This window comes from Ooceraea biroi, chromosome 10, assembly GCF_003672135.1.
Source record: "Ooceraea biroi isolate clonal line C1 chromosome 10, Obir_v5.4, whole genome shotgun sequence".
In the NCBI taxonomy this organism is placed as follows: Eukaryota; Metazoa; Arthropoda; class Insecta; order Hymenoptera; family Formicidae; genus Ooceraea; species Ooceraea biroi.
The window spans coordinates 6,061,048-6,088,470 of NC_039515.1; the positions used below are offsets into that span (position 1 = coordinate 6,061,048).

General features: G+C 39.7%; 6 protein-coding genes and 1 non-coding gene across 10 annotated transcripts in view; 5 read left to right on the plus strand and 2 right to left on the minus strand.

The window, feature by feature from the left end:
- LOC105286194 (transcriptional adapter 2B) overlaps window positions 1-27,423 on the plus strand; it is a 152,619-nt gene that overhangs the window by 46,553 nt on the left and 78,643 nt on the right. The window lies entirely within an intron of this gene.
- Window positions 207-3,517, plus strand: LOC105285810 (WD repeat domain phosphoinositide-interacting protein 4). Its single transcript, XM_011350298.3, has 7 exons — window positions 207-575; window positions 656-923; window positions 995-1,235; window positions 1,333-1,481; window positions 1,580-1,681; window positions 1,765-1,883; window positions 3,130-3,517. The coding sequence occupies exons 1-7, from the start codon at window positions 530-532 to the stop codon at window positions 3,237-3,239; spliced, it is 1,035 nt and encodes a 344-aa protein (XP_011348600.1). The 5' UTR covers window positions 207-529; the 3' UTR covers window positions 3,240-3,517.
- On the plus strand, window positions 4,342-4,448 carry LOC113562869. The gene has a single exon (XR_003407220.1). It is a non-coding gene; the product is annotated as a U6 spliceosomal RNA (small nuclear RNA).
- On the plus strand, window positions 4,500-6,788 carry LOC105285808 (phosphatidylinositol glycan anchor biosynthesis class U protein). Its single transcript, XM_011350294.3, has 4 exons — window positions 4,500-5,202; window positions 5,350-5,552; window positions 5,653-6,343; window positions 6,426-6,788. Exons 1-4 carry the CDS (start codon window positions 5,073-5,075, stop codon window positions 6,677-6,679), a joined length of 1,278 nt encoding a protein of 425 aa, XP_011348596.1. The 5' UTR covers window positions 4,500-5,072; the 3' UTR covers window positions 6,680-6,788.
- LOC105285809 (putative helicase MOV-10) lies at window positions 6,983-11,575 on the minus strand. Of its 2 annotated transcripts, none has more exons than XM_011350297.3 (11): window positions 11,402-11,575; window positions 11,142-11,227; window positions 10,559-11,014; window positions 10,304-10,462; window positions 10,048-10,207; window positions 9,831-9,967; window positions 9,588-9,710; window positions 9,289-9,503; window positions 8,884-9,160; window positions 8,521-8,752; window positions 6,983-8,322 (listed from the first exon to the last, which is right to left on the minus strand). In XM_011350297.3, exons 2-11 carry the CDS (start codon window positions 11,174-11,176, stop codon window positions 7,999-8,001), a joined length of 2,118 nt encoding a protein of 705 aa, XP_011348599.1. In that variant the 5' UTR covers window positions 11,177-11,227; window positions 11,402-11,575; the 3' UTR covers window positions 6,983-7,998. The 2 variants fall into 2 exon arrangements, with proteins under 2 accessions (XP_011348599.1, XP_011348597.1); XM_011350295.3 differs by having other exon boundaries at window positions 8,458-8,752; window positions 11,402-11,573.
- On the plus strand, window positions 13,513-19,575 carry LOC105285807 (condensin complex subunit 1). Its single transcript, XM_011350293.3, has 9 exons — window positions 13,513-13,818; window positions 13,951-14,085; window positions 14,204-14,379; window positions 14,449-14,588; window positions 14,649-14,730; window positions 14,812-14,874; window positions 14,957-18,278; window positions 18,950-19,084; window positions 19,342-19,575. Exons 1-9 carry the CDS (start codon window positions 13,704-13,706, stop codon window positions 19,500-19,502), a joined length of 4,329 nt encoding a protein of 1,442 aa, XP_011348595.2. The 5' UTR covers window positions 13,513-13,703; the 3' UTR covers window positions 19,503-19,575.
- On the minus strand, window positions 20,970-27,143 carry LOC105285806 (regulator of nonsense transcripts 3A). Its single transcript, XM_011350292.3, has 6 exons — window positions 26,680-27,143; window positions 25,077-25,491; window positions 24,844-24,995; window positions 22,825-23,488; window positions 22,414-22,631; window positions 20,970-21,489 (listed from the first exon to the last, which is right to left on the minus strand). The coding sequence occupies exons 1-6, from the start codon at window positions 26,812-26,814 to the stop codon at window positions 21,268-21,270; spliced, it is 1,806 nt and encodes a 601-aa protein (XP_011348594.2). The 5' UTR covers window positions 26,815-27,143; the 3' UTR covers window positions 20,970-21,267.

Consider the following 27,423-nt stretch of genomic DNA (forward strand, 5'->3'; position numbering starts at 1 on the left):
GAAAATTTATAATAAAATATAAAAATTTATGATGAAATGTTAATGAATCGAGGTCGATTGACAGAGAGTTTCAAATACATTTCAACAAATTTTATTACATTGTTTTCCATCACGGAAGGATTCGTTTTTATTTACACTTAATTTTGAGAATAAAAACTCAATTTTATTTCATATACATATTTCACTAATTCATTTATAGTCTTAAATTGTTTAAAGCGTTATTAATTTATCATATCGTTTCGTGAAGACTGCGAGTGGAATAAAGACGGACAGATATTCCTCCGGCCTCTGACGTCCTCGTCACCTGCGAACATCGATCGCAACGCCTCTAGTGGCTACTAAAGAAATAAAAAGTGACACACAAAATGATCCATCTCCACCTCTGAAGTTCCAGACCTGTATATAAGACCGTGGTTCTAACAATCAGATTGCCGATTAAAAATCAATTTTCCCCAAAAAGAATCCCGATTCTTTGTTATATTAACAGGCTTCTTACGACGTGCTTGCTTGATAACCTAGAAAAGTAACGATGGCCGCGAAAGGCATACACAGTTTAAGATTCAATCAGGATCAAGGTAAAATTCGAAAGCTTTACGAAAGTTTAGACTGCGAACTGTCCATTTGTCTTCATCGTGGTATTATTTTCGCTCCACAGGATGTTTCACGTGTTGCATGGAGACTGGACTGAGGATCTACAATGTCGAACCGCTGGTCGAGAAGGCGCACTTCGACAACGATTTAATGGGAAGCATCTCCATAGCGGAGATGCTCTGGAGGACGAACGTGATCGCCGTGGTGGGTGGCGGGAATCGTGCCAAGTTCGCCGATAACACCGTCCTGATCTACGATGATCTCTCGAAGAAGTTTGTCATGGAGGTCACTTTTACCAGCCCCATCAAGGCAGTCAGATTACGAAGGGACAAGTGAGTTACTTGGCATTTCGTATTTCTACCGTAAACTTGCTTGTGCACAAGAACAAGATTTTGTTTTATAGAATGGTGGTGGCTCTGCAGCGAGAGATCCATGTATTTTCGTTTCCCACGCCTATCCGAAGGTTGCTAACGTTGGAAACAAAAGATAACCCGGCCGGATTAATGGAAATAGCAACGTTTGCAACAGCGCAGAAACAATTGTTAGCTTTCCCCGGCCACAAGCTTGGTAGCATACAATTAGTAGATCTCGGAGCTACCGAAGCGGGAAGTTCCAGTGCTCCTGTTACTCTTTCAGCGCATCAGGTACTTATTTTGCAATTAATTATCATTCGAGCAAACGTTTCATTTTATTTCATTGTCTTCGTCCATTATCGTATTCGTCTATATTCGATGATGACAGGGTGCATTAGCTTGCCTGGCAGTCAATGGCAACGGGACAATGATTGCGACCGCGTCTGTCCAGGGAACCCTGATCAGGGTATGGGACTCTATACGCAGGAGTTTACTGGTCGAACTGAGACGCGGTGCCGATCCTGCTACACTCTATTGGTAGTGTAGAATGAGATCCATGTTGCCATATACAGTTAGCGTAAACATAATGAATTTGCTTTTTATTATATTATCGCAATACGTTAATTTCTTCCCAGCATAACGTTCAGCAGGGACTCGGAGTTTCTATGCGCCTCCAGCGATAAGGGGACAGTGCATATATTTGCTCTAAAGAACACTAGCTTAAATCGACGATCCACGTAAGTGAGAAACTGCTCTCCGAGTAATATAATAAATAAGTAGTGGCTTCTCGTTCGCACGTGTGACTGTGTATTTATTTCAGTTTCTCGAACATGGGCTTCCTGGGTAATTACGTCGAAAGTCAATGGGCACTGGCTACTTTCACGGTACCTCCGGAATGCGCGTGCGTCTGCGCGTTTGGTACACGTAATTCCGTGATAGGTATTAATTGTGCATTTATTTATGTTTATACTTGCATTTGAGAAAATGCGTTTGCATCATTTCACTTACAAGGGGAGGCCACAGGATGTACCTGGACTTTTTGGACGAAACTTGGTGAGTATTTAGAGAACAATATGTAGATAACGGTAAGAGGGGTCTCCACTTTCGGAACTTTTCGGAACCCAAATAAATAAGATTACAATAGTCATTTTTTATCACATTCAATTTTTCTTTTCCCGAACAAAATTGAGCAAAAATTACTTCTGCAATCTTCTTTTCTAATCAAAATGGAACAACCAAAATTATATGTATATACAGGGTGTCCCGTAAAGACCGGATGAACTCTTAAGGGTAGATTCCTGAGATGATTTTAAGGCGAGAATCCTAATACTAAAATGTCGAGGCTATAATAGTTTTTGAATTATAAGCATTTATAGTAAGCGAATCAGATCGCCTAAAGTTGGCGCGCTCAGACGTGGCACAACGCAAAGTGCTAAAGGCGAAAAGTAAATGTCGCCCTTCTTGTTTACATCGATACAAAGATTACTTATGCGAAGATAAGATTACTTTTATCAATATTTCTGCAAACGCGCATTGCGCAATGTAACCTTTTACCGTTTTTTTAAAATATTGGAAGTGGATATTTTTGTATTTTTATGTGATACATAAAGCGCAAGCTGTCAGATGACATTTCCTTCAGAAATCCGCTGTCAATTTCATATTCCACAGGCAAAACTATAGTTATCAAACAGAATACTTAACAGAGTACTTTACTTGAATGAGTTTCATTTGGATATTAGCAATAATAGCTGCTTAGTTTGTTAAATAATTGTAAACTAAATACATATTGCTAATTACATAGTTACTGTTTGATAACTATAGTATTAGGATTTTCGCCTTAAAATCATCCCAGGAATCTGCCTTTAAGAGTTCATCCGGTCTTTACGGGACACCCTGTATATACATATAATTTTGGTTCCATTTTGATTAGAAAAAAAGATCGCAGAAGTAATTTTTGCTCAATTTTGTTCGGGAAAGGAAAAATTGAATGTGATAAAAAATGACTATTGTAATCTTATTTATTTGGGTTCCAAAAGTTCCGAAAGTGGAGACCCCTCTTACCGTTATCTACATATTGTTCTCTAAATACTCACCAAGTTTCGTCCAAAAAGTCCAGGTACATCCTGTGGCCTCCCCTTGTTAGTTCTAATTTCTGCTTCTCTCACACGTTTCTCGTTTGTTTCAGCTGTATGCATGGACGGCACGTTTCACAAATACGTTTTCACCGCGGAGGGCAACTGCAATCGGCAGGCATTCGATGTTTTTCTTGACGTGTGTGACGACGATGATTTTTAACACAAGGCCTACGTGTATGTTTATGTATATATGTATAGTCTTAAGACTGTGTACATGCAAAGAAATTTCTAGTCGACTGTGAGCAAAATTTCCGACGTGCGATAATTGTACGGTTAATTCAATCGCCGATTACAAGTGGAAAGCGTACAAGTGGTGGAGAGAAGTTCATGTTCCAGTTTTCACTTGCGTACAAACTCGACTCTTACGACTTGTGTGCTTTCAATAGTTGTAATCATGTACAGCTATAATAAATATTAATGAACATTTATTTTGTACAGTAACAGGACTACGTAATAGTCCCATACATCCTTGTAAGGATGCATATTATATCCTAGCGAGCAGGATGTACAAAAGCAAATTTTGTATAATGTACAATTGATGCAGCTCTGTTGTCGTTTGAGAAGTTGAGCTTCAAGGAATGCGTAAATTTCATTGCTCTAATCTACCCAGATTTATCCGAAGGAAACGCTCGCTCCCTAATTCTCTCTGAAAGATACCAGTCACATATTAATTTGAGAAATATGAAAATTACGTAATGAACTATATTCAATTATTTCGTGATAAAAGATATGTACTATATGGTTCAGGATTTATCATAGGCTGTATCATGACGGGGTAACAGAATAAAGCTATGAGTCCAGCGAAACCACCGACAAATGCACCGTACCTCCAACCTGTCAATCGCATAGCTTCTGATTAATCTGTAAAAAATATATAATGTATTTTTCTTTCAATAATACAAACATATTTTTGACTTGACTGACACATTTTTAATCTAAAAGACACGTAATGGAACAAAAAATAAAATTCTATAAAATCTGGTGTCGTTGTAAAGCGTCGTAATATTTCTTACCACAAAAATTATTTAATATTTCGCCGAATTAACGAAATTAATTAACGGTTTCAAGTTTTCACTGTAGACACCACGCAGCAATCGGTATATCAGCTGTCTTCGAGCAGTCTTTGAGGTTATGAGTCTTGTCGCGGGCATAGTGTAGAGGTCAGACGCTAGGTGGCAAATCAGTTGACATCTATTCCTTTCTCGCTAGTACACTTTGCGCATGAGTTTGCTTTATATACCTGTTCTTTAAAGTAGGCTACCGTACTTGCTTCGGCAGTACATATACTAAAATTGGAACGATACAGAGAAGATTAGCATGGCCCCTGCGCAAGGATGACACGCAAAATCGTGAAGCGTTCCACATTTTTTGCATTTTGAATATCGGGTAAACTTGGAATTATCACAGATAAAACTGCGATGTAAGAAAAGCATTTTTCAGTTTTTTCAGATAATTTTGCAATTATCGGGTCAGTGATACATTCTCTCGGCGGTTCGACGTAATTACGATGGCTTCTGAATTTCGGTGCTCGCGACGCACATTTTTATTAAAAATAATAAAGGGACAATTGACATAAAGTAGACTTTTCAAGTTCGAAATATTCAAAACTGAGGTTCCGAGCTTGCAACGGATTGACATTTTCCTTGTGAATGTGCGGATTTTATTATAAAAATGCCGAATGCGTTATCGAGAGAGAGAGAGAGAGAGATTCCAAACGAGCGATGATAACTGATGATGTCGGATGATGTTGACGGCTTCTCGTCTGCGGCTCGATATCCCCGCGCAACTTATGATTAAAGTAAACGCAATTATCATGTGAATGTGAGTGACAAAACTGCATCGGAAGCACTCGCAAAAGTATCAGTTTATCGTTAACGACGTTCCGCGAAGAGATATGCTCCATCGGGGACGGATGTCACTTCACTGATAGGTTATATCCGCAAGTGGTCAAATGAATCGATCGTAGTACAGGAGGAAAGGCTAAAAGCAAACCATGTCGAGGAAGTGGTTATCAAATTTCACGCTGGCCGGCACCATCAGGTTGCTGCTGATGAATTCCGAATATCAGAAAATCATTGGCAATCGCGTCGAGGTATCGACCGCTTTGAACTCCTGGAAGAGAGGTTAGCTCGCGTTGCTTCAGCAATTATTTTATATTCCAGTCGTAGGAAAAGCAGAATTTCATCTATTTTGTTTTTATTTATTATTATTGCCTTGCCTTGCTTTTTTATCGCGCCGCATTTATTTAACGTATTCCAATCAATTTGCAGTAACCGAGGGCGTCTACCTGCACGAAATCGGCATAGATCCTTATCAAGGAGACCTGTTTCACGAAACTCCCATCGGCTTATACTTCTTCAACTTCGTACAGAAGAATTTGCCTCGGTGGGCGCTATTCCTGCTGTTCGTCGTCACTGACTTGGCAACCGCCGTGTGCCTCGCTCTTACCGCAAAGCACTACGCGATTGAATTGGTCAGTCCGACAGCTTAAAATGCGCAAGTTTAATCGAAACGCTTAGCAGCGAGCATCACCGGGAGGAAAGTGTGCGTGTAATATTTGCTTGAACTTGCAGACAACGAAGAGAAAAAGGGAAAAGATCCATAACGAAGGCACGCTCGGTGATGGTGTTTCTAGCACATCCGCCCTGTACGTCTGCGCGGGGTATCTGTTCAATCCTTTCACAATACTCAACTGCGTGGGCCTCACCACCACGGTTTTCACCAACTTGCTCTGCTCGATCGTACTGGTTTCGATGACCAGACGTTCCACGCTGTGGAGTTGCGCGTCGATAGCGTTGCTGACGCTGCAAGGCCTTTATCCCGTGTCGCTCATGGTACCGGCGACCATCTACGTCGCCAATGCGACCAAGGAGAAAAGAACCGGTATTATTACAATGTTAATAGTATTCACGGGCATTTTAGCGATGCTCTTCGCCATCTCGTACTGCATCATAGGGGGCTGGTCATTCCTGCGGAGTACCATCGGTTTCATCCTCACCGTTCCCGACCTACGTCCGAATATCGGGCTGTACTGGTACTTCTTCACGGAGATGTTCGAACATTTCAGATGGCTTTTCATCGCGTCTTTTCAGATAAACGTTAGCTTACTGTACATAGTCCCCCTAGCGCTTAGATTACGACGCGACCCGATGCTGCTAGCGTTCTCCTACCTGGCGATAGCTGCGATATTCAAGTCCTACCCGTGCATCGGGGACGTTGGCTTTTATATATCATTACTGCCACTCTGGAAGCACTTGTTCCAACGTGAGTCGGAGTTTTTCCAACGTCTCCAACCGTGTTTCTCAACGACGCGAATTATTCTAATTGCCACTTTGCTCTCTTGTAGATATGCAACAGGGATTTATCGTAGGATGTTTTGTACTGTTTTGTACCGTCTTCGCTCCGACTGTGTGGCATCAGTGGATCTACTCCAGATCGGCGAACGCCAATTTTTATTTCGGCGTGTCGCTGGCCTTCGCCATTGCGCAGATCTTCCTCCTCACCGACATCCTGTTCGCCAGCGTGAAACACGAGTTCGCGGTTCAACACGGTATCAATAAGAAAGTTAACGGAAACGAGGCGAAGCTGCTGCTCGAATAATAGGCTTTTCTAGATCAAAACGTGTAACGCATATTTGTTGATGAACAATGAGAAATAATGTGTGTCTCTTGATCATTTGCTTCGTAAAAATAAATAGTTTTCTACAAAATTATGTCTATATACAAGTGAATTTGTACACATCTGCTGATCGCGTAACATCATTAATAAGGTAAAACGTCGTTAAAATTACAAACGTTGTTTAATAAACCAAAGATTTCTTAACTTTAAAGTAAAAACGACATGAATCATCCACACGTCTTTATTTATTTCTCTCATATTTTATATATAAAAAATACATAGGCAAGTAGAATAAATTTATATTTTGTTTTCATATAAATTTATCTGTAAATATTACATATTAATGACAAGAAGATTTCAACACTTAAGCAGATGCGTAATTATACGTATATCTTATCAGTTAAATATTGTTTATATGTAATTATAAGTAATTAACTCTAGGCGTACATATTATTTCCAACACCTAGAGTTAGACACCTGAGATCTTTAAATTGAAAACGCATAAAATATATTTGGAGTTATCAGAGATAATTGTTGACGAACTAAAACATATTCCACACATATTTTTATCTTGCATCATTACTCACTTAATTTCTCAGCTATACTGATCGACATCGAAAGAAAGAAACAAAACTGTATTATTACACGTATATGCATGAATTTCCCTATTATTCTTTAAAACTTGTTCCACTTGATATCTATACAACTAATGATATTACAAGAAAATAATTCTAACAGTCGTGTTTCGATCACGCTTCAACGTCCGAGATGCGCTCCGCGCTTCTGGCTCACCATGAGATGTTGCACTTTAGAATAAATAATCGTAATATGCGTAATCGTAATATCGGAATATCCTACTTACTATAAGCATCTGAGATACCGAGGTAGATATTCTTAACATTCTAGTGGTGTACATAAGAAAAATGTTTGCTTTAGAGAAAAATATTTCTCTAGAATATCTAACGATCACAAATGCCCAGTCAAAAATTGTATGGTTACATTATAATCACAGAAATTGTTTGCATGTACTTCGTACATATCACAATATGATGCACTTGACAACATCGATTTCAGGCAAAATGCTTTATGAAAATACGGCTTTAATTTATCTGAAATCAATACTATCGAAGAGGTATTGTTATGTTATTTCAACGTCTTAATATTGAATAGTTAACATTCACGATAACGATTGAGGAACGGATAAAACAATAAAAAAAGACAATAAAAAAATTAATTTAAACATACATTGCATATATATACGCGTGTTCATCTATTAAGTTCTATCAGTTGTCACTTCTCCATTATAATGTTAAATCTTTCATTGTACGCACCAATACGTTATCTAACGTTCTCGTCACTTTATTTTCATTCTTCGTTTTTCCGAGATTCACGGTGACGGATAATTTCTTCACGTTTGATGCGTTATCGCTTAACCTTAGCTCGTCATTACTTATTAATTGTGCTAAGATACGCGGTTTCAGAGGACATCTCGCAAAAGGAATATAACTTCCATGTTCTCTGCAATATTCCCACAGTAGTCTCCAGTATTTATTTGTGGAGATAACGTGCGGATTGCCGATTATTATCATAAGTGCTTTTGCACGTGTCATGGCGACATTGAATCTCTAGAAAATTGAAAGAGGAAACAACGTGATTGGACGACTTGCACACGATGCATGTATAAACGTACTTAAATCCATCAGTTGGATTACAATAATTTTGGACGTTAATGCTCAAACTTTATAACAGCCAATGAATACCTTTGCATTAGATAAGAAACCGATGTGTTCCACACCATTATGATTGAAGATTTGACTTCGTACCGTTGACAGTATTATCACGGGTCGCTCCTGTCCTTGAAAAGTTTCAACCGTTCCCACAGCTATCCTCTCTTTCCTTATCATTGCTAATTGATAGATAATTTCTAGTTGTTGCTGCTTAAACGGCGTTATGATCCCAATGTCTTCCTGCGTAAGTGTGCGTTTTCCGAATTTCGTGCCAACAAGCATGTTCACATATTTTACCACCACTAACACTTCGGCTTTATTGAAGACACTGCAGACGTATGAGATAATTGTTGGCATTATTATAAGAATATAATTTCTTCGCGATCATGTTCTAAACACACAACTATATAATCGAGTATTTTCGATTACCGGAATTATATTATATTATTAACTGCCCACCTCATGTTTGAACATCTCTCTTCATGGCCCAAAACTTCTTGAAATATCATGGGAAAATTTTTATTGGGTAATTCTGACCAATCCAATGCCATTCGCGTATCATCTCCACCGCAACTTTTTAATTCATTCTCATAAAATTCCTTGTTTGATATGTGGAAAATGCTTTCATGGGTACGATAATTCTTAAGTAATTTCGTTATATAATTTGGATTGTACTTTCCACTTTGCTTCTTATATGGACTACAATCCTTCATCAGTCTTTCCAGCATAGATATTCCTATCAAGATAATAATATAAATATCCTACTAAGAGATAAAAATAAAATTCTATTAAGATAATAAATAGCTAAAACAATGGCAGTGTATATACATTGCACGATACTTGCGTTGCTTTGGGAAAACTTACCGTACAGATGTTTAATTTCTTTGCAATGAACGACAGGTCCCAATTGATAAGGATCACCTGCGATGACAATCTGCGCTTGAAATTTAGCGCTATTAATTTCATTCAAATTACTTGTTATTGTCAAAGGAATTAACATCTCTGGTTCAGTCGCCTGACTTGCCTCATCGATAAATACATAAGAAAAGTGATTTTCACGGAAGGATAGGCCAATCAACCTGTAATAAGCAACAGAAATATATATCCTGCGTCTTCGAAAACTAAACATCTAAATATACACACGCGCACACATATTTAATCACCTTATGGATGTTACTAAAGTTGTGATGACAATGCGTTTCAATAATAATATATCTTTTGCTAGAAAGATAGTAGAATTGTTGACAAAATTTGCACATGGTTGAATCTTTTTATCCACAGTTGACCTATTTTGTAATAAACACAATTCAATTTTCAATAAGCTTTTTATACAAGTCATCTCTAACCTATATTTTAAGCATTTAAATAAAGTAACAACACGCACAGAAAAAAGATATATTCCTTACCACGCTCTAGATGGTGCATACATTCGATAAATGATATTTTGGGGAACATATTTTATCAGTCTTTTGGTGATTTCATCAGCTGCTGCATTGGATCCTGTGCACACCAATATATATGTCGTTGGCTGCTGTATTAGAATCTATTAACAAAAGAAATTAGAACAGGATGGAAAGGGAACACGAAAAATTGTGTTAAATTTATAGAAAGTGGGACATTTACTTGACATATACTTTCCACCAGCGTTGCTGTTTTCCCAGTACCTGGTGGGCCAAAAATGATGTAAGGCGCAGGGTGTGCCGTCTTATTTAAAATGCTCCTCACTGCTTGTTTCTGTTCCTTATTCTCCGATATATTAGGATTGATCCAGTCATCAATATCACTAAACAAGACATACATACATATTTGGAATTGTAATGCTAAAATATTCGTAAAATTTAAAGATGATCCAAAAGAAATATTTTGCGATAAAGCTTACTATTCCAAGTATGTGTACCCTGGCTTCAATTCTGGATACATAACTGGGATCCATTTATGATGACTTGTTACCATTAGTGCATAATGGCAACATCTCATTGGCCAGTGCTGGCTTTGAAAATTTATATCAAATTTCATGTGCTTCAACATCGCTGCATCACTAAATTGTAAGATTAATAATTAATTGTGAGAAATTGAAACACCAAGCTGCTATCAATGATCGTGTAAGCTGATATATCACGTAAAATTAACTTACTAAGGATTACACAACTTTATTGTCACATCATTTCCTGCCACTACCACAACTTTAGCCAGAACTGCTCTTTTTGTAACAGCTTCATAAAGAGTTACTTCATCATCTGGCATAATAACTGAATTATTATCATTCAAAGACGACAAAGAAATAATAAAACATTCTTTTAAGTCTTTAGATTTCTGGATATTATGATCAGTCAACTTATGCCGTGCTATTTCAAGATCTAATACATATTGTTCCAAATATAAACATATCTTTAATATAGCCAAATAGTTTTGGCTCTCAATCTTCTTTAGTTGGAATAAACTTTCGATACATTTTACATAATTGTCACATTTTCCTGAGAAACGGAAAACATCGGGCATCCAAATTTGTTGCATTGCAAGACGCAAATGTTGTGGAATAGGAATACTTGGCAGCTTAAACAGTTGCATTTGTTGAGATACTGTACAACTTCTAAAAGCCAATATAATTTACTTAGTATAGAAAGACGTAACATCATTTACTCAATAAATATAAATAGTAAAAGTTTAATGAAAAACAAACAATTGCCAAGTAGTATAAATTATGATTTCCCACTTACGCATAGTTACTGTTCCACTTTTCCTTCCCCTGCATGATGAAAGGTACGTATACACAATTGGACGTAAAGCAAAAGACGAGACAGACCTAAATTATTTCAGTACAGAAAAATAAAAATGTTATTCAAATAATTGTTAATTACATAAATTATTGGACGGGACGAGAAACTGCGATAATGTTTCAATAGATCGCATAAAATAGGCGTATCTCTGGACGTTGAGTATTGAGCAATATTATACAACGAAATCTCTTATTTCTTACCTGACACACGTGACAACTAATCTATTAAATAATTCGTAAAAATATCACTTTCAAACAAGGCACATCTAATGAGTGTTACGTATTCAATACTAAATAGTATTTTAAAGTTTAAAAAAATCCAGATAACACAGCGAAACAATTTTCTTCGTAACAAACTTGGTTCTTCCCCCGTTTACATTAGTATATATTGTAAAAAACAAAAGAGGATTTCCGATCTTCAAATGTAGTAGCAGAGATATACAAATGCTTAGGTTGGTATTCTTATGTTTCGTAGCATCAGAGAGAAACCTGAGAGCGGCCACCAGCCTCCACGGGCACATTTCTTAAGCCCGGTGTCCACGATGCTAGAAATCGGTCCGAGAAATATGTAGCCAATCAACTTGCGGCTTTTCCGTAAAAGTGCAAGTTGATTGGCTACATATTTCTCGGACCGATTTCTAGCATCGTGGACACCGGGCTTTATAGAGACACTAGAAGTAAGAGTCTGGACAATCTTTGGTTTGGAAGCAAAATGGCGTCGACAGTTACCGACTGTGGAGAGTAGGATGCGTTCAGTTATTCACCGGCAGTCACAGAGATTGATGAAATTGATATTATACCACGTGACTATTATACCATGAATTAAATGTAATGTTAATGTTAAATGAACTCGTTATACAGGGTGTTTCCTAAGTAAGTAGACAAACTTAAGGAGGATATTCCTTGGCTTATTTTAAGAAGAAAAGGTCATATAAACATATGTCCTAAACTGCTTTGTTTTCCAAAAAAAAGTATCCGTCATTGTAAATACGTCTTGCTTGACGAGCGTTTCCATTAGCAAGACCGTATACGAAATGCATATCTGCCATTTCGGCGTTTGTGTAATTTACCATAATTAATAAAATTACTAAACTTAATAGGAACTAATAAAGTTTGCGTCAAAGATAACGCGATAGCAGTGACGCCGGATAGCGTGCTTTTGCAGTACGAGTCAACAGCGGTGGGGATGAAGTGGGGATGGTCTCGCGGCGGCCGCGCGGCGCAGTCTGAAGCGAGTGTTCACTTGCGGCGCCGCGAGACCATCCCCACTCCATCCCCACCGCTGTTGACTCGTCCGCAAAAGCACGCTATCCGAAAAGTGAACGAAAACAGTGATGTACTTTTTTCGGAAAACAAAGCAGTTTAGGACATATGTTTATATGACCTTTTCTTCTTAAAATAAGCCAAGGAATATCCTCCTTAAGTTTGTCTACTTACTTAGGAAACACCCTGTATAATGTCGGCGGTTATATTTTGTCCAGAATTTCTAAGACGAATGCTATTTGCATTAATTGTTTAGAATCTGCAGGATCAAAAACGTATGATCCTGCTATAAAATTTTCCAAATTAGTACAGCTTAAGTGTTATAGGACAAATACATTATTTTTTGTCAACAATGCAACATTTAATTACTTTTACCAGATGGAAGTCATCTTTCGACGATACATTCCATATTTAAAAAATGTTAACTATGACTTGATTACATTTTTCATTGATAAAATGGCACATCTGCACTGTAATGTACTTAAATCCTGTCATAATATTTCAGATGTAATAATAAAACGCTTTAGATTTAGGATTAAAATAGAATGCGCAAAAGGGCGTTTAAAAACACCTGTGTTTAATAGCTTAACAATGGCAAGGCATTCTATTGTTAAACAAACATATTATTTTATGTTGTTAGTAGTATGTTATTTATTTCTCAAATCCAAACCTTGCCACGCGCTCACGGTGTATGAAGTGATGTGATAGCGTTGATTGGTTCCGCCATTTTGCTTCAAAGCAATCTACGGCCAATGAAAACTTTGACAACATTGTCCAGACTCTTAAGCCCGGTGTCCACGATGCTAGAAATCGGTCCGAGAAATATGTAGCCAATCAACTTGCACTTTTACGGAAAAGCCGCAAGTTGATTGGCTACATATTTCTCGGACCGAGAACTCGGACCGATTTCTAGCATCGTGGACACCGGGCTTTACTTCTAGCGTCTCTACATTTCCCGACGTGTCTCTACATTTCCCTCTGGTAGCATTCGCAGTGCCAACTGGAACCACAGTAAAGAACAAACTATAAACGGTATAAACGACTAACCTCCATGCTTGATTTGTCCCAAGTGTCACTAATGTTGTATATTGGCGACAGTGAATTTGAAAATAAAGTGACCGATATGCGTTCGGTTGGTTAGCAGCGCGTACGATTGAATTGCGAGGCTGTTACGAAATATTCTGGCAGTGTTACGATGTTCTATTTGATGGTAATTGCTAATTAAGGAAACTACTACAAAATGGTGAAAAACTTCGTGATACCTTTGACGAAAGATGAGCTTCTGACGTCTCACGCTGGGCAATACTTCGTCGAAGAGATTATACCTCTACGGACAATATCACAGGCCCTCGATGGTAATGTTCCAGCATAGCATTAATTTTCACGATCTTTTATATCGTTTACATATCGGTAGCAGTGAGTTGCATTATTGGTGACAGCTGTATAGAGTTCATCAGTTTTGATATTTTTTGATATTTATGTTGCAGTTACGCGATCAGCGCTGCAAACAAAGGGAGCACGTTTCATTCTGGACTACTTCGACACATTTTTCTCTGTTATTGTTCATAGCAGTAAAGTGGAACTTGTGGTCTGCCTGCGTGCCTTCAATAGGATTCATAGAGGTAACATTTCTCATGGAAAAATCTCCCCAATTGTTAGTTGTGCATGGCAGCTTTACGATAGATGTAATTGCATGATTGATTCAAGTGAGTAACTGCTGTTTGACTATGTAACTCACAGCTATAGAAATACTCGTGGACGACTTGGAAAACATATTTGATCATGGCAAAGACATCGCGGAAGAAGACAGAGAAGCGTACTTGTGTATTAACAAGATGCTGGCCTATCTGTTCTCGCACTTTGTCTGTCACATGGAGGAACATATCATGAGGAGTGCAAATGAGACTGTTGGAAAGGTATGAGTTGTTTGTACGATGTTACGTGCATACATAAAAGTAATACGAATGGAAATGGACCATTTTCAGCGCAAGAAAAGTACAAAAACGGATGTTGAAGAAGAGTGGGAGCAATTGAGGCAGAAAGCTTTGGAACTTCTGTATCGATGGCTACAGATACCGTTGAATAAGATTTGGAAACCTCCAATCGTTGAAGATTCATTTGTTACGTAAGTGACGGAGCAACTTACGAATTGTGAAACGCAGTTTTGTAACTCGTACGCTTGCAGGATATTAGCCCAGACGTGTTATAAAATATTGGAACAGAGCAAGGATGCCAAACAGAAGCACATGAGGCAAACTATATTTGAGGTACGAACATGTTCTCTCGTGTGCATGCAAAATTTACCATGTATTTTATATTGAACTACCATTTCTTTGATTCACGAGTAGATTTTGGCGACCTTGATTAAAAGATATAATCACGGAATAACTTGCGTCGTGAGAATCATCCAGGTACGTTTGCTCGAGAAGATTATTTTGCTATTTTGCCATTCCGTTTTACGAACACACATAACACGTGTCTGTAATGTTGCAGTTGGTGAAATTGTACGACTCGCTAGCAGCACCCATAGCGGTTGGTGTGGTGCACATGGCCACCGAAAGCGGCTGCAATGGTCTGATAAAAGAAGTGATGAACGAGATTGGGCAGAGTGAGATTGGCGAAGGGGACAGTCGCAACGTGTCCACGTTCCTCGAGAACATTGCGATCTCGCAGCCTAATCTCATAATTCCCATTCTCGATGATATCATGGATTACCTGTCGAACGATTTCTACACCATGAGGAATTGCGTGATCGGGGTTTTGGGCGCTGTAGTGCAGAAGGCGTTGACTGGCGAGGATCTTACGGAGGAGCAGAAAGCGAAACGCGACGAGTGTCTGGATACCTTGGAGGAGCACATTCTAGATTGCAATGCTTACGTGAGGTCGAAGGTGCTTCACACTTGGCAAGCCTTATGTTGCGAGGGTGCTGTTCCACTGACGAGGCACGGAAGGCTCTTAGCCGGCACTGTGTTGCGATTGGAAGATAAGAGCGCGAACGTGCGCAAGCAGGCTCTTCAGCTGCTACGCACTCTTCTGCAGAGCAATCCCTTCGCTGGCAAATTAAATTGCGTCGAACTCTCGGCGTCGTTGGAAAAGGAGAAGGCAAAATTGCAAGAGCTGCAGGCTCAACTTGTAAGTTCCAGTGAGCGTGGTCACGCGCAAAGGTTCGAGCTCTGGACCGCGTTGCTGCCGGATATAAAGATCGCGATAAAGAAGATTCTAGAGAATGAGGAAAACGAGCATTTGAGTAGTAGTATGAGGTGCAAAGAGAACGTCGATCCTGATCGTGCGTTTGAACATGTGAGGCAATTACTATTGAATAGGAAGGTCACTCGGGCAGTGACGTATCTGTGGGAAGTCTGTACGAGATTGGAAGGCGCTCCCGAGATGGAAAGTCTTTCCACTGCAGCGAAGGAGGAATGTCTGTTCGTCTTTCTGTTGAAAATCTTCATGGAATCGGAGGACAAACCGACAGGCGGCGACAGAAATGTGACCGATGCAAACAAATCGGAGAAGGACACCAAGATCAGGGAGGAGACGGGTCTGCAGAAACGCGTTGTGAATTACGTGAAGAATTGTCTCGAATTCGCGAGCGAGTTGGAGAAGGCGATACCGATGGCCGAGAAGCTGCTGTTCTCCACGTGCGCCGGCGACGCTGTTGAATCCTGCACGTTTCTAGGGACCGCTTCTCAATTTAAAGTAACTGGAGCGGACAACTCCGTGCGCGAAGCGTTGTTCCAAGTGTTCCATCGTGATCAGTCCGTGCGCAGCAACGTGGCCATGGTGTACAAGGAGATCTATCTCTCCATCGACAACAACAAACGATCGGATCGTCAAATAGCCGTCGCTCGCGCGAATCACCTCGTCAACTTGCTGAAGGAGTTGCAGCCCGGTCAGAGTCCGGCACTGGCTCAGCTGATCGCAACGTGGTACGAGAACGGTGAATTAAACAGTGAATTGCTACAGATTCTGTGGGAGAAGTTTTCCATGAAGTTTCCGGGCACGTCGGCAATACACAGCAGAGCCGCGTTGATGATAATAACAATGATGTGCCAGGCGAAATCTAGTATAGTGACCAGCAATTTGGACGTATTAGTGAAGATAGGGCTTGGTCCGCGCGCGAGGGAGGATCTTCTTCTAGCGCGAGACGCCTGCAGGATGCTGTTAAAGATCAAACAAGATAAGGATGTTGAAAAATCGCCGCTCAAGTACCCGAACGACCACGATATATTCCGTGAAATCTTGTCGTTATTAACGGAGAACTTCATCGAGGCCGATGAGAACGCTTACATCTCTTTTGCTACGGACGCGCTTAATGCCGTGTATCACTTGGCGAATCAGCCGGATAAATTAGCAAAGCAGCTGTTATTGGACATCACCGAGAAAGGCCAGTTCAGGAATGCAGGGAACGGCCAAGCAGTGAGCGTGCCGTGCACCGTGCTCTCCAAACTGCTCTACATAATCGGACACATCGCGATCAGACAGATGGTTCACTTGGACATATCGGTCTACAAGGAGTTGAAACGCAGGAACGCGGTGCGAGAGATGCAGGGTAAGAGCAAGAAGCAAAAGAGGAAAGGCAACACGTTTTCGTTGGATAAAACTCAACCGGCGAACGCCTCGACCCCGTTAGGCGCGCGACCAGCCCTTCGGAACAAAAATCACTCGGCAAGCGTGGCAAATACGACGAGCATGTGCAGCGAAGATAACGGAGAGGAGGCTCTAGAGGGTGCGGTGGACGATGCCGAGGCGGAGTTCATAAGCAGCACGCTCGAGAACGAGATCGTCACCGGGAGCGGCTTGCTGGCGAAGTTCGTCCCGCTGGTGTTGGACGTGTGCATGCACCCTGACAAGTACAACAGCGAGAATCTGCAGGCCGCGGGATCCCTCGCGCTCAGCAAGATGATGACGGTGAGCTCGGAGTTCTGCGAACAGTCCCTCCAGCTCCTGGTCACCATACTGGAACGGTCGCCGCATCCCGGCGTCAGATCGAACACGCTGATCGGATTGAGCGATCTCACCACTAGGTTCCCCAATCAGGTCGAGCCATGGTCGAAGCACATCTACGGCAGGCTCCGAGACGAGGACGTGAACGTGCGTAGAACGTGCGTTCGCATGCTGTCAAACCTGATAATGAGGGAGATGATACGCGTGAAGGGGCAGGTCTTGGAATTGGCGCTTTGCATCATCGACGAGGACGAGAAGATACGGCAGGACACGAAAGAGTTTTTCAATCAGCTCGCTCAGAAGGGCAATGCTCTGTACAACGTAGTGCCCGACATATTGTCGCGTTTAGCGGATCCTGAATTGAACCTCGAGGAGAAGCAGTTCCAGGAGACCATCAGGTACATACTCGGCCTGATGCAGAAGGAGAGGCAAATCGACACCATAATCGAGAAGATCTGCGCTAGATTTAAATTGGCCGTGACGGAAAGGCAATGGCGCGATCTCTCCTACTGCCTCTCGCTTTTGCAGTTCAGCGGGAAGAGCATACGACGTCTCATCGAGAGTTTGCCGCTGTTGAAGGACAAGATACATTACAAGCCGGTATTCGCGGCCTTGCAAAGTATCATCGAGCAAACGAAGAAGAAGGCGGACGCGAAGGCCGCTTGCCTAGAACTAGAAGAGAAGGTGCAGGAACTTCTGGAGAGTGAATCAAAGACGGACGTGCCGGACAGCCGTCTCATGCCGCCACCGTCCACCGCGCCAAGGATCAGGAGAAACGTTCGTCGAAGCAGGCGTAAGAACACGAGCGACGAGGACGAGAGCAGTTCTAACGATGAGGAAGACGCGGATGATGCACCCGATGCAAATTGTAAATAGCATATTAATTTGTTGATTTCTTTTACTTTATACAAGATGGAAAATATATTAAACATTATACAGGGTGGCCCATTTAAATTTATACAGTCGATTTTTTAAAAAACTAAAAGAGATACGAAAAAATGTTTCAGACAGACATGTCACGATTTCGAGGGGGACATAAGATAATACCATTGGTTTGACCTTGAATAGTCGTTTGAAGGTCACGCGAAGATCACCTTCAATTTCTTAAATTGAAACCCCAACTTTTTATTGCAGATTCTTATTCTCCATCGAAAAGTAAGTAACTTTTGTCTGAAACATTTTTCCGAAAAATGTCATCTTATGTCCTTAAAATGTCCTCAAAACTCATCTTGAAGATCATTTTAAGGACATGAGATGACATTTTTCGGAAAAATGTTTCAGACAAAAGTTACTTTTCGATGGAGAATAAGAATTTGCAATAAAAAGTTGGGGTTTCAATTTAAGAAATTGAAGGTGATCTTCGCGTGACCTTCAAACGACTATTCAAGGTCAAACCAATGGTATCATCCATCTTATGTCCCCCTCGAAATCGTGACATGTCTGTCTGAAACATTTTTTCGTATCTCTTTTAGTTTTTTAAAAAATCGACTGTATAAATTAAAATGGGCCACCCTGTATACCTATATATATGTTTCTTAGTGGAAAATAATAAAGGAAAAGCTGGTAGAAGAGTCTCCCGTGCAAAGTCAATTACAAAGGATGATAACGATGACGATGATGATGATGATGATGATGATGATTGCAGTGCCTCTGCTGCAATGCCTGCAAAAAATGGTATTTAATGTTGAATATATGAAAAAATGTAATCGAGTGATTGGCAAGACAAAAAGTTTTAAAATAAATTAAACTTTCTCAGAACAACATCATTACAGTTGAAACAGTATTATTTAATTTATAATCTGCTCATGTACGTAATTCTCTTACAAATAATCTGTTTGTTAAAATCAAATTTGTAAAACCATGTTGCAAACATACACTGGCCGTTATAAGCGACAACATTATTTGAGCAACATACATTCGTTCTTTCTTAGGCAAGAGAAGATCACGCACAGAAAAGAAAAACGCGAAGACGAGCAGTAGTCATCACGACAGCAGCGGTGGACCGTCCATGAAACGAAATAAGACTGATAAATCGTCGATGCGTGAGACTCCAACCAGAAATTCAACTCGATCATCCAAAACACATAAATAAACTTTTCTTTTTATATAAAAGGTGTGTGTATATATATATATATACACACACACACACACACACACAGGGTGGCCCATTTTAATTTATACAGTCGATTTTTTAAAAAACTAAAAGAGATACGAAAAAATGTTTCAGACAGACATGTCACGATTTCGAGGGGGACATAAGATGATACCATTGGTTTGACCTTGAATAGTCGTTTGAAGGTCACGCGAAGATCACCTTCAATTTCTTAAATTGAAACCCCAACTTTTTATTGCAGATTCTTATTCTCCATTGAAAAGTAAGTAACTTTTGTCTGAAACATTTTTCCGAAAAATGTCATCTCGTCCTTAAAATGTCCTCAAAACTCATCTTGAAGATCATTTTAAGGACGTAAGATGACATTTTTCGGAAAAATGTTTCAGACAAAAGTTACTTACTTTTCGATGGAGTATAAGAATCTGCAATAAAAAGTTGGGGTTTCAATTTAAGAAATTGAAGGTGATCTTCGCGTGACCTTCAAACAACTATTCAAGGTCAAACCAATGGTATCATCCATCTTATGTCCCCCTCGAAATCGTGACATGTCTGTCTGAAACATTTTTTCGTATCTCTTTTAGTTTTTTAAAAAATCGACTGTATAAATTAAAATGGGCCACCCTGTATATTAAACAAAGTTCGATAAGCATATATTTGTAATACGTTTTGATACGAATTAAATTGATCTTAAGAAGTTACTTGTAATCGTCCATTTTGTAACGCAACCTCCTTCTGATCGCAACGTTAAGGGGATCCTGGAGTGGCCAGTGAACTCCGTCGCGGCGTCTGAATTACCGGCGGAATCGGTGATTTTCCTGCATTTTCTTTTTATTGAATTCACAGAATGAAAAATCCTTTTCCACGATGAAAGTACACGCAATAATGTAATGTAAAAGGCAGGACTTAACTTTCCAAACGGAAAAAAAATCACAATTTTTGATTCAGCCACGATTTCACAGGCATATGTAGGCACGAAATGATCACGAATCTTTCTGCACTAATTACTTTTACACTAGGCTTCTAAACTCATTTCTAAAAGCTTCCCCATATTCTTTCATTTTGTTCCGTCCTTGCGATTATCGAATTTTGGCCACACAAACTGCAAAACATTTATATTAAGAACATTAATGTACGAGGTGACGTCACAATAAGCCGATAATAAAACTGTAAATTTTTTTGTCGTTCTTAACATAAAGTCGAGTTTCGCTCGATATATTTCTTTGTATACTTTAATCGTGGAGAAGGATTTTTCATTCTATACAATCATTAAAGAGTAATTAGTACAGTAAGATCGACCAATTCCGCCGGTAATACAGACGACTCCAGGATCCCCTTAAGAGCAGTATTAATACTAATCAGATTTTAATATTGTTCTTAAGAACAATATTAAAATCTGTCCGGTGTGTCGTTGTGTAACAAAGGGTATTGCACTCTTCAGCCTGTCGGTAATAGTAATAATATAGTAATGGAGTTTTATTCAAAATAAAACGCGGGGATTACACTTCCACGAAAAGACGAGGTGAGAGAAAGAAATAACATTAACAAAATGGTGTAACGAGATCGCAGGTGGAACGTTCGTACACGCGTACAGGATTATTTCAATACGCGATGCCGTACAGCGAATGTTTCATACAGTACAATAGGAAAAATTATACGTAGCTACTAAACGTATTACGTCGTTCGCGCGAGTCTATCACTGATGAAGTAAATATCCGAGCGGGATAAAAGCGCGTAAAAAACTCCGTTACACTACGTCGCGAGTGAGGCTGCGCTTGAACGTCATCGAGCGCACCTCCGTTGAGCCGGTCTTTCCGGATTTGCCACCCGCGGGTGCGGACGCGCCGGGATTTGGCGTGGGACTTTGCGAAAGGGACGCTCGTTCGTCGTTGTTGGACTTTTCGCGTTCCAGCCGCTGCTTGCTGAACTTGCCCATCCCAGGTCTGTAGATCTCCATTGCTGGACGATCCTGCAACGGACGATTCGTGATTAAGTTTGGACTCGATAGAATATCCGCACGTTCACAATCGTTGGAAAGATGATCGAGTACGCGACGCAATAACGCGCGTCGAACGAATAGTTACTAGGGCTCGCTATTATACGCTTAAACGGAAACACGTTTACACGTATAATTAGCATATCCGTTCATTAGAAACGTTTTCCCGAATATACGTGTTTTAAGGTATTATACGTATAAACGGAAAACGTTTACACGTATATTAAACGTTTATCTGTTTATAATCGCGCCTTACGTATAAACATTTTTCTACAAGTAAACATTTTTCTCCACCTCTTATTTTTAATTTCATTGGCTCGTCATTGGCTTGTCATTGACGTTACACCAAGTCGACGACGACGACAGTACACCACGTCGACGACGACGACAGTACACCACGTCGACGACGACGACGGTGACGACGTTGCACCACGTCGACGTCGACGACGACGACGGTGACGACAGTATACCACGTCGACGACGACGACGGCGATAACGTTACACCACGTCGACGTCGACGACGACGACGACGACGACGTTGCACCACGTCGACGACGACGACGGTGACGACGTTGCACCACGTCGACGACGACGACGGTGACGACGTTGTACCACGTCGACGACGACGACGTTACACCATGAGGATAACACAAGCTGAAATTGGTTGCATGTAGTCGATTACCGCATAATTTCAAGTTATTGACCTTCGAAGACTACTTCACATCTTCGAAGCTTCGATCCTTAATTCGTATAATAAACGTATAATAATCGTATAATAAACGTTTAAATATTTACCCACAAGTAAACGTTTTTCTGGAAATAAGTGTAAACGGATAAACGTTTAACGTTTACACGTATATTCGATAAAGAAAATAAAATCAGAGCCCTAATAGTTACCTTATTTCGTATTCTACGTTCCAATCGCGGGTCCTTCTTGTCTTTTTCTTTCTCTTCGTTCTCGTTCTTTAAGTTACTCTGGCCTCCACCGTCTAAAGACTTGTGACGCCGTAAACAGCTGGCGTCACCCGCACCGCCTTCACCGCCACTCTCCAACGAGCTACGCCTCTTTACAACTTTCGACTCTTTCTCTTCGGATGCTTCCTTGTCGCTCGCATCTGCATCAATTATGCGCGTTATACGTCATGGGAAAAATATTATATATTTCTTTATGCGTTTAATGGAATCGGAATAAATTTTCTTACATTCTTAACCAGATAGCTACTACTCATTTCACGAAGTACGAGTGCATTTCAAGATCGCGTAAGAAGTAATTGTTAATTTTTAACGGTAGAACAAGACGCATCTTACCTGCATTAGCCGAACCATTTCCTTCTTTGGTACTATCTCGGCAATCTTGGGTCGCATTCGCTGTAACTCTATCCTCGGCAGTATTATGTTGCGCACATTCGTTGTCTCTGGCATGCTTCAATTCGTCTCCGTTGTATATAGGTTCTTTGCTACTCTCGCCTTCCTTCTCCTGAACGCTGGCCTCTTGCACCTCCTTTACTTTCTTCGGGCTCGCGCCCTCTTCGTTGGCGTCGGCGATTAGCTTCTTCGTTTCTGCTAACTTTTTCTTCTCTTGTCTCATCTTTTCGTAGCTCTTCCCGCGTTTCTCCTCCATCTTTTTCTCCCTGGGTTCCCTGAATTCCTCCTTCGTCTCGTATCTTCTGTCATCCTTAAGGTCGAGCCTCCTTTCCTCTCTCACGTTCTCTCTTTCGTCACGTCTTCCGTAAAGCTTCTTCTCATCGTACCGTCGTTGCTTGATTTCCCGGTCTTTGTTTCTGTCATCAACGCGCTCTCTGTATCCCTTGGCGATGGGCTTAATTTCCCGGTCACGCGATGATTTCTCTTTCACTTTATCGTCTCTTTTGTTCCTGTTCTTTAAGTCTTTTAGTGAGAATTTATCTCTCTCCTCCTTATTCTCCTTGTCATCTTTACTTAATTCTTTATCCAAGTCTGGATTCTTTAGAACCTATAAAAAAAATAAAGAATTATTTTATCATTAGTGTCGGATTCAAGATAGACAATAACGACAGATGATGTAATATTATAGAAATCAGGAAGTACCGGAACCAGACCGTTCTCGCGAATTTATTTACAGTAGGATGCTATTGTGTGATCGGTTTGGCAACGACAGTTGACTCCCTTGTCAAACTCATGATCGCTTCTTAAAAATACAACATAAATACATATATGTACAGAGAGACATATACAGATAGCACACATAGACAAATATAAAATATGTTTGTCTCCAATGCCGAGAGGACTTGTTAGAAAAGTCACGTTACCATATTAGAAAAATCTGCAAGTTTTTATCGTTTCCAGTGTGTCACACTTCTTGATGGTGCTTGTCGAATTTATTGCACAATAATGATATGTAGAATACAACTATATAATTAATCGTTTTTTCTTAAAAACATTCTTTTAAAAAAATTTGGTACAGACTAGAGATTAAAACGATTATAAAACGATTATAAATGATGTAAATGATACGATTATAAAATCGTAGATATAAAATTGCGATAAATTGTATCTGATAAGTGCTTCTCTCCCCGAGGACTGCTAAGGATCAAAATCAACGTCGGACGTTTTCTCGCGCGTCTCACGGCACAGCATGAATTCACGAACTGTTTAATCCTGATCCTATTCTCTCAAGTGTCATTTTGGGATAAGGCACGATTCTTTCGCCGCAAGTGTCGTACCACAACTTTTTCACACGTTTTTCAGGTGAAACCCGCGATTACTGGTGTAAATGAAGAAAGATCGATTTTATTTTCTCAGAAATTCTAATAAATTCTCCGTAATAATGAAGAAGTTTTCCTTACATGATCGCCTTTGTGAAAACAGAAATAGGTTTTGCAATTAACTCGTTTACTGCCATTTAAATATTCTCTCTTGACATCGATCATGCTTCTGATTGGTTCTGTCTTTTTAACACGTTCGTAAAATCTCTGACGGGATTTATACAATTTCTCATTCGCTCGCTCGTACACAAATCTATTGAGGAGAAGCTCCTCACCGTATTTGTACGCACTTGTATTTTCGAGAAAGCATTGAAAATTCTCACATTTGACATTTGTCGTATGAGATATGGGAAAGTTGAACGACTGATCGTCTTCCGCATTGTGCGTGCACTGTAGACGAAAATGTTCGGTATCAGCAAATGCAGTAAAGAATGAAATATGTGGTGGAAAACCACATGTCTTCGTCAAGTTTAACATGTAATTGCGAGGAAAATATGTAGATACGTGTGCGTGGTGTGTGATTGTCCCATATATTATTCTATACTGTATTTGTTGCCATTCGATCCAGCGTCGACCGCCTTACCTTAGAAATAACAGGATCATCTTTGGTTCTCCGTCGTTCTATGTCTCTCCTCCGCCTCTCCTCGCGCTTTTCATCCCTAAGCCGCTGTTTCTCCTGCTTGCGTAGCTTTAGATACTCAAGCAATGGGGTTGTCATAATCTTTTTCGCTGTATCTGTGACACAATCATCGCATCATTAAAACATCCGTGTCTTTTTACTTGTAAAAAAGTACGCGCAAAGGGATAACTGCTTACTGTCTGGCGGTTGATAAGAATATTCCGTTTTCGATTGAGCTGTGCTCGAATCGATCTCTTGATTCTTTAAGCTCTCTAAGAAGTTTATATAATACGGATCACTTTCGATAGTGCCACATTTCAGATCCTTTTTCTTGCCCACCCTCTTCTTCGGTAATCTCTGAAAAGGCGCAAACTCCACCACCGCAGTATATTCTACACCTTTGGAATCTACGAAGACATAACTGTCGAATTTCTCCCGAAACATAAAAATATCCTGCTGCTCTAAGAAATTAATGTAGGCTCGTGAAAATGCAAACTGGCCAAGGGATATGTCAGCTTTCACGAAATGTAGGTAATCGTGTTCCGGTAATGGAGAGACTTGCTCCAAAAATTGATCCTGAGTCATTGTTGGAGGCAGCCTCCTGATCACCACCTAACAAATACAGAGTACATTATTCACTTTTTGTAAGAACATCTTATCAAAATAAAACTATCAGTTTGAATGAAACTTTGAAGATGTACAAGAATAGTGTTAATTTTCTAGTGTTTATCACAATATTTATGATCTTAATTTTCTTATCCATTATAATAGCTTAGTAACAATAAAAGGTATCTCTCTGAGATTAGACTTTAAATAACAATCCAACACTTATAAAACATAACTCTATTTATTCATTTTAAAGCTTTATATACTTGCAAAATTTTATTCGTTAAGGGGGGGGGAGCCTGCTTTAGAACGCTGAAAATAAGGTATATTTTACGAATTGTTTTTGGAGAAACTATACAGCGGATCATTGTAAAACTTTGATGCATTTATTAGTACATGTTTAAAGATAAAAAAATTATTTTTTTATTTGAATATATCGCTTGTAGAGGTCGTCCTGGAGAAGTCTTAGTGCAGCCGCGTCGCCGGCATTGCAAATTGGTGAGCATTCTCCTGCCTCCAAATCTCGTCTGAACTGAAAAATTGAAATATGTTCTCGTTATTTATGAATTCCCATCGTCGATGAACCAAATAGAGAAGAAAAAAGTTGAAAAGTGCCAAAATGGTGGAGCTTGGAACACAAAAGTACGATTTTTAGGCAAAGTTTTTGAACTTTTTCATGCAAAAGTAATTGTTTAACTTAATGTTTTTATGAATATTAAAGGTTCATCGACGATGGGAATTCATAAATAACGAGAAAATATTTCAATTTTTCAGTTTGGATGAAATTTGGAGGCAGGAGAATGCTCACCAATTTGCAATGCCGGCTGCACTAAGATGCCTCCAGGACGACCTCTACAGGCGATATATTCAAATCAAAAAATAATGTTTTTTATCTTTAAACATGTACTAATAAATGCATCAAAGTTTTATAATGATCCGCTGCATAGTTTCTCCAAAAACATTCGTAAAATTATACCTTATTTTCAACGTTCTAAAGCAGGCTCCCCCCTTAATGACTCTCGACCGGCTGTACATACGTTCTTGCCGTACTCAACATAACCTACACTGCATTTATCATTTTATCAAAACGACATAAGGAACCCGCAGAGATATTTTTAGTATATAATTTAATAAAATTCAGAAAAAAATTTATATTTTCAAAAATCATGTCAACAGCGAATATCTGGGACGAACCTTTGTCATGGGGCGACATTTTTCCTTTTTGTTGTCTTTGGTCTTGCTAACATCCGACGAATTCGTTTGCGTATCGTTCTGCGCAGAGCTGCCGTTTTGCACAGCATTCTCGGATTGCTGTGTCTCTTCAGTCATTTTGATTCGCAACGCACGACACTGACGATGATTTCTCGAAATTCGAGGAACCTCTCTTCGTCACTCTAGAAATTCGCGCGGTGTATAATTTTGTTATCACATTGAAAGAAAGAATCTCTACGTTCGTTCATCGCAGCCATTATCTCGATTTGCGAAAAAAAAGAAGTATTATAACTCCTACGTAACAGGATACACAACACCGACCGCATAGCAAGAAACAATGCGGTGGCCAAATCCGTAAATTTCCAAATTCACAGCGTTATCTGCAGGAAAACGCATCTGCTACGATTAATCTCTCAATTAATTTCAATAATCGCCGCTATGAGCGTGCGCTCCCTAGGTTCGAAAAGTGATGCAGTAGTATAACTCAATGGTGCGTCAGGCATTTAGACGTATTTCCAAATAATAGACTCTCTTTGTATAACAAATCACAGATAAAGTTCTTATTTATAAAATAATTTAAATAATACTGTTCACAATGGTACATAGCTTTATTTATATTTTCATGTAAGACGACAAGTTGTGAATGGAAAAGTGAAAATAAAAGAAAAATGAAATTTGGATAATGACTAATGACATGTACAAACGCTTCAAAACACTTCCTATCTT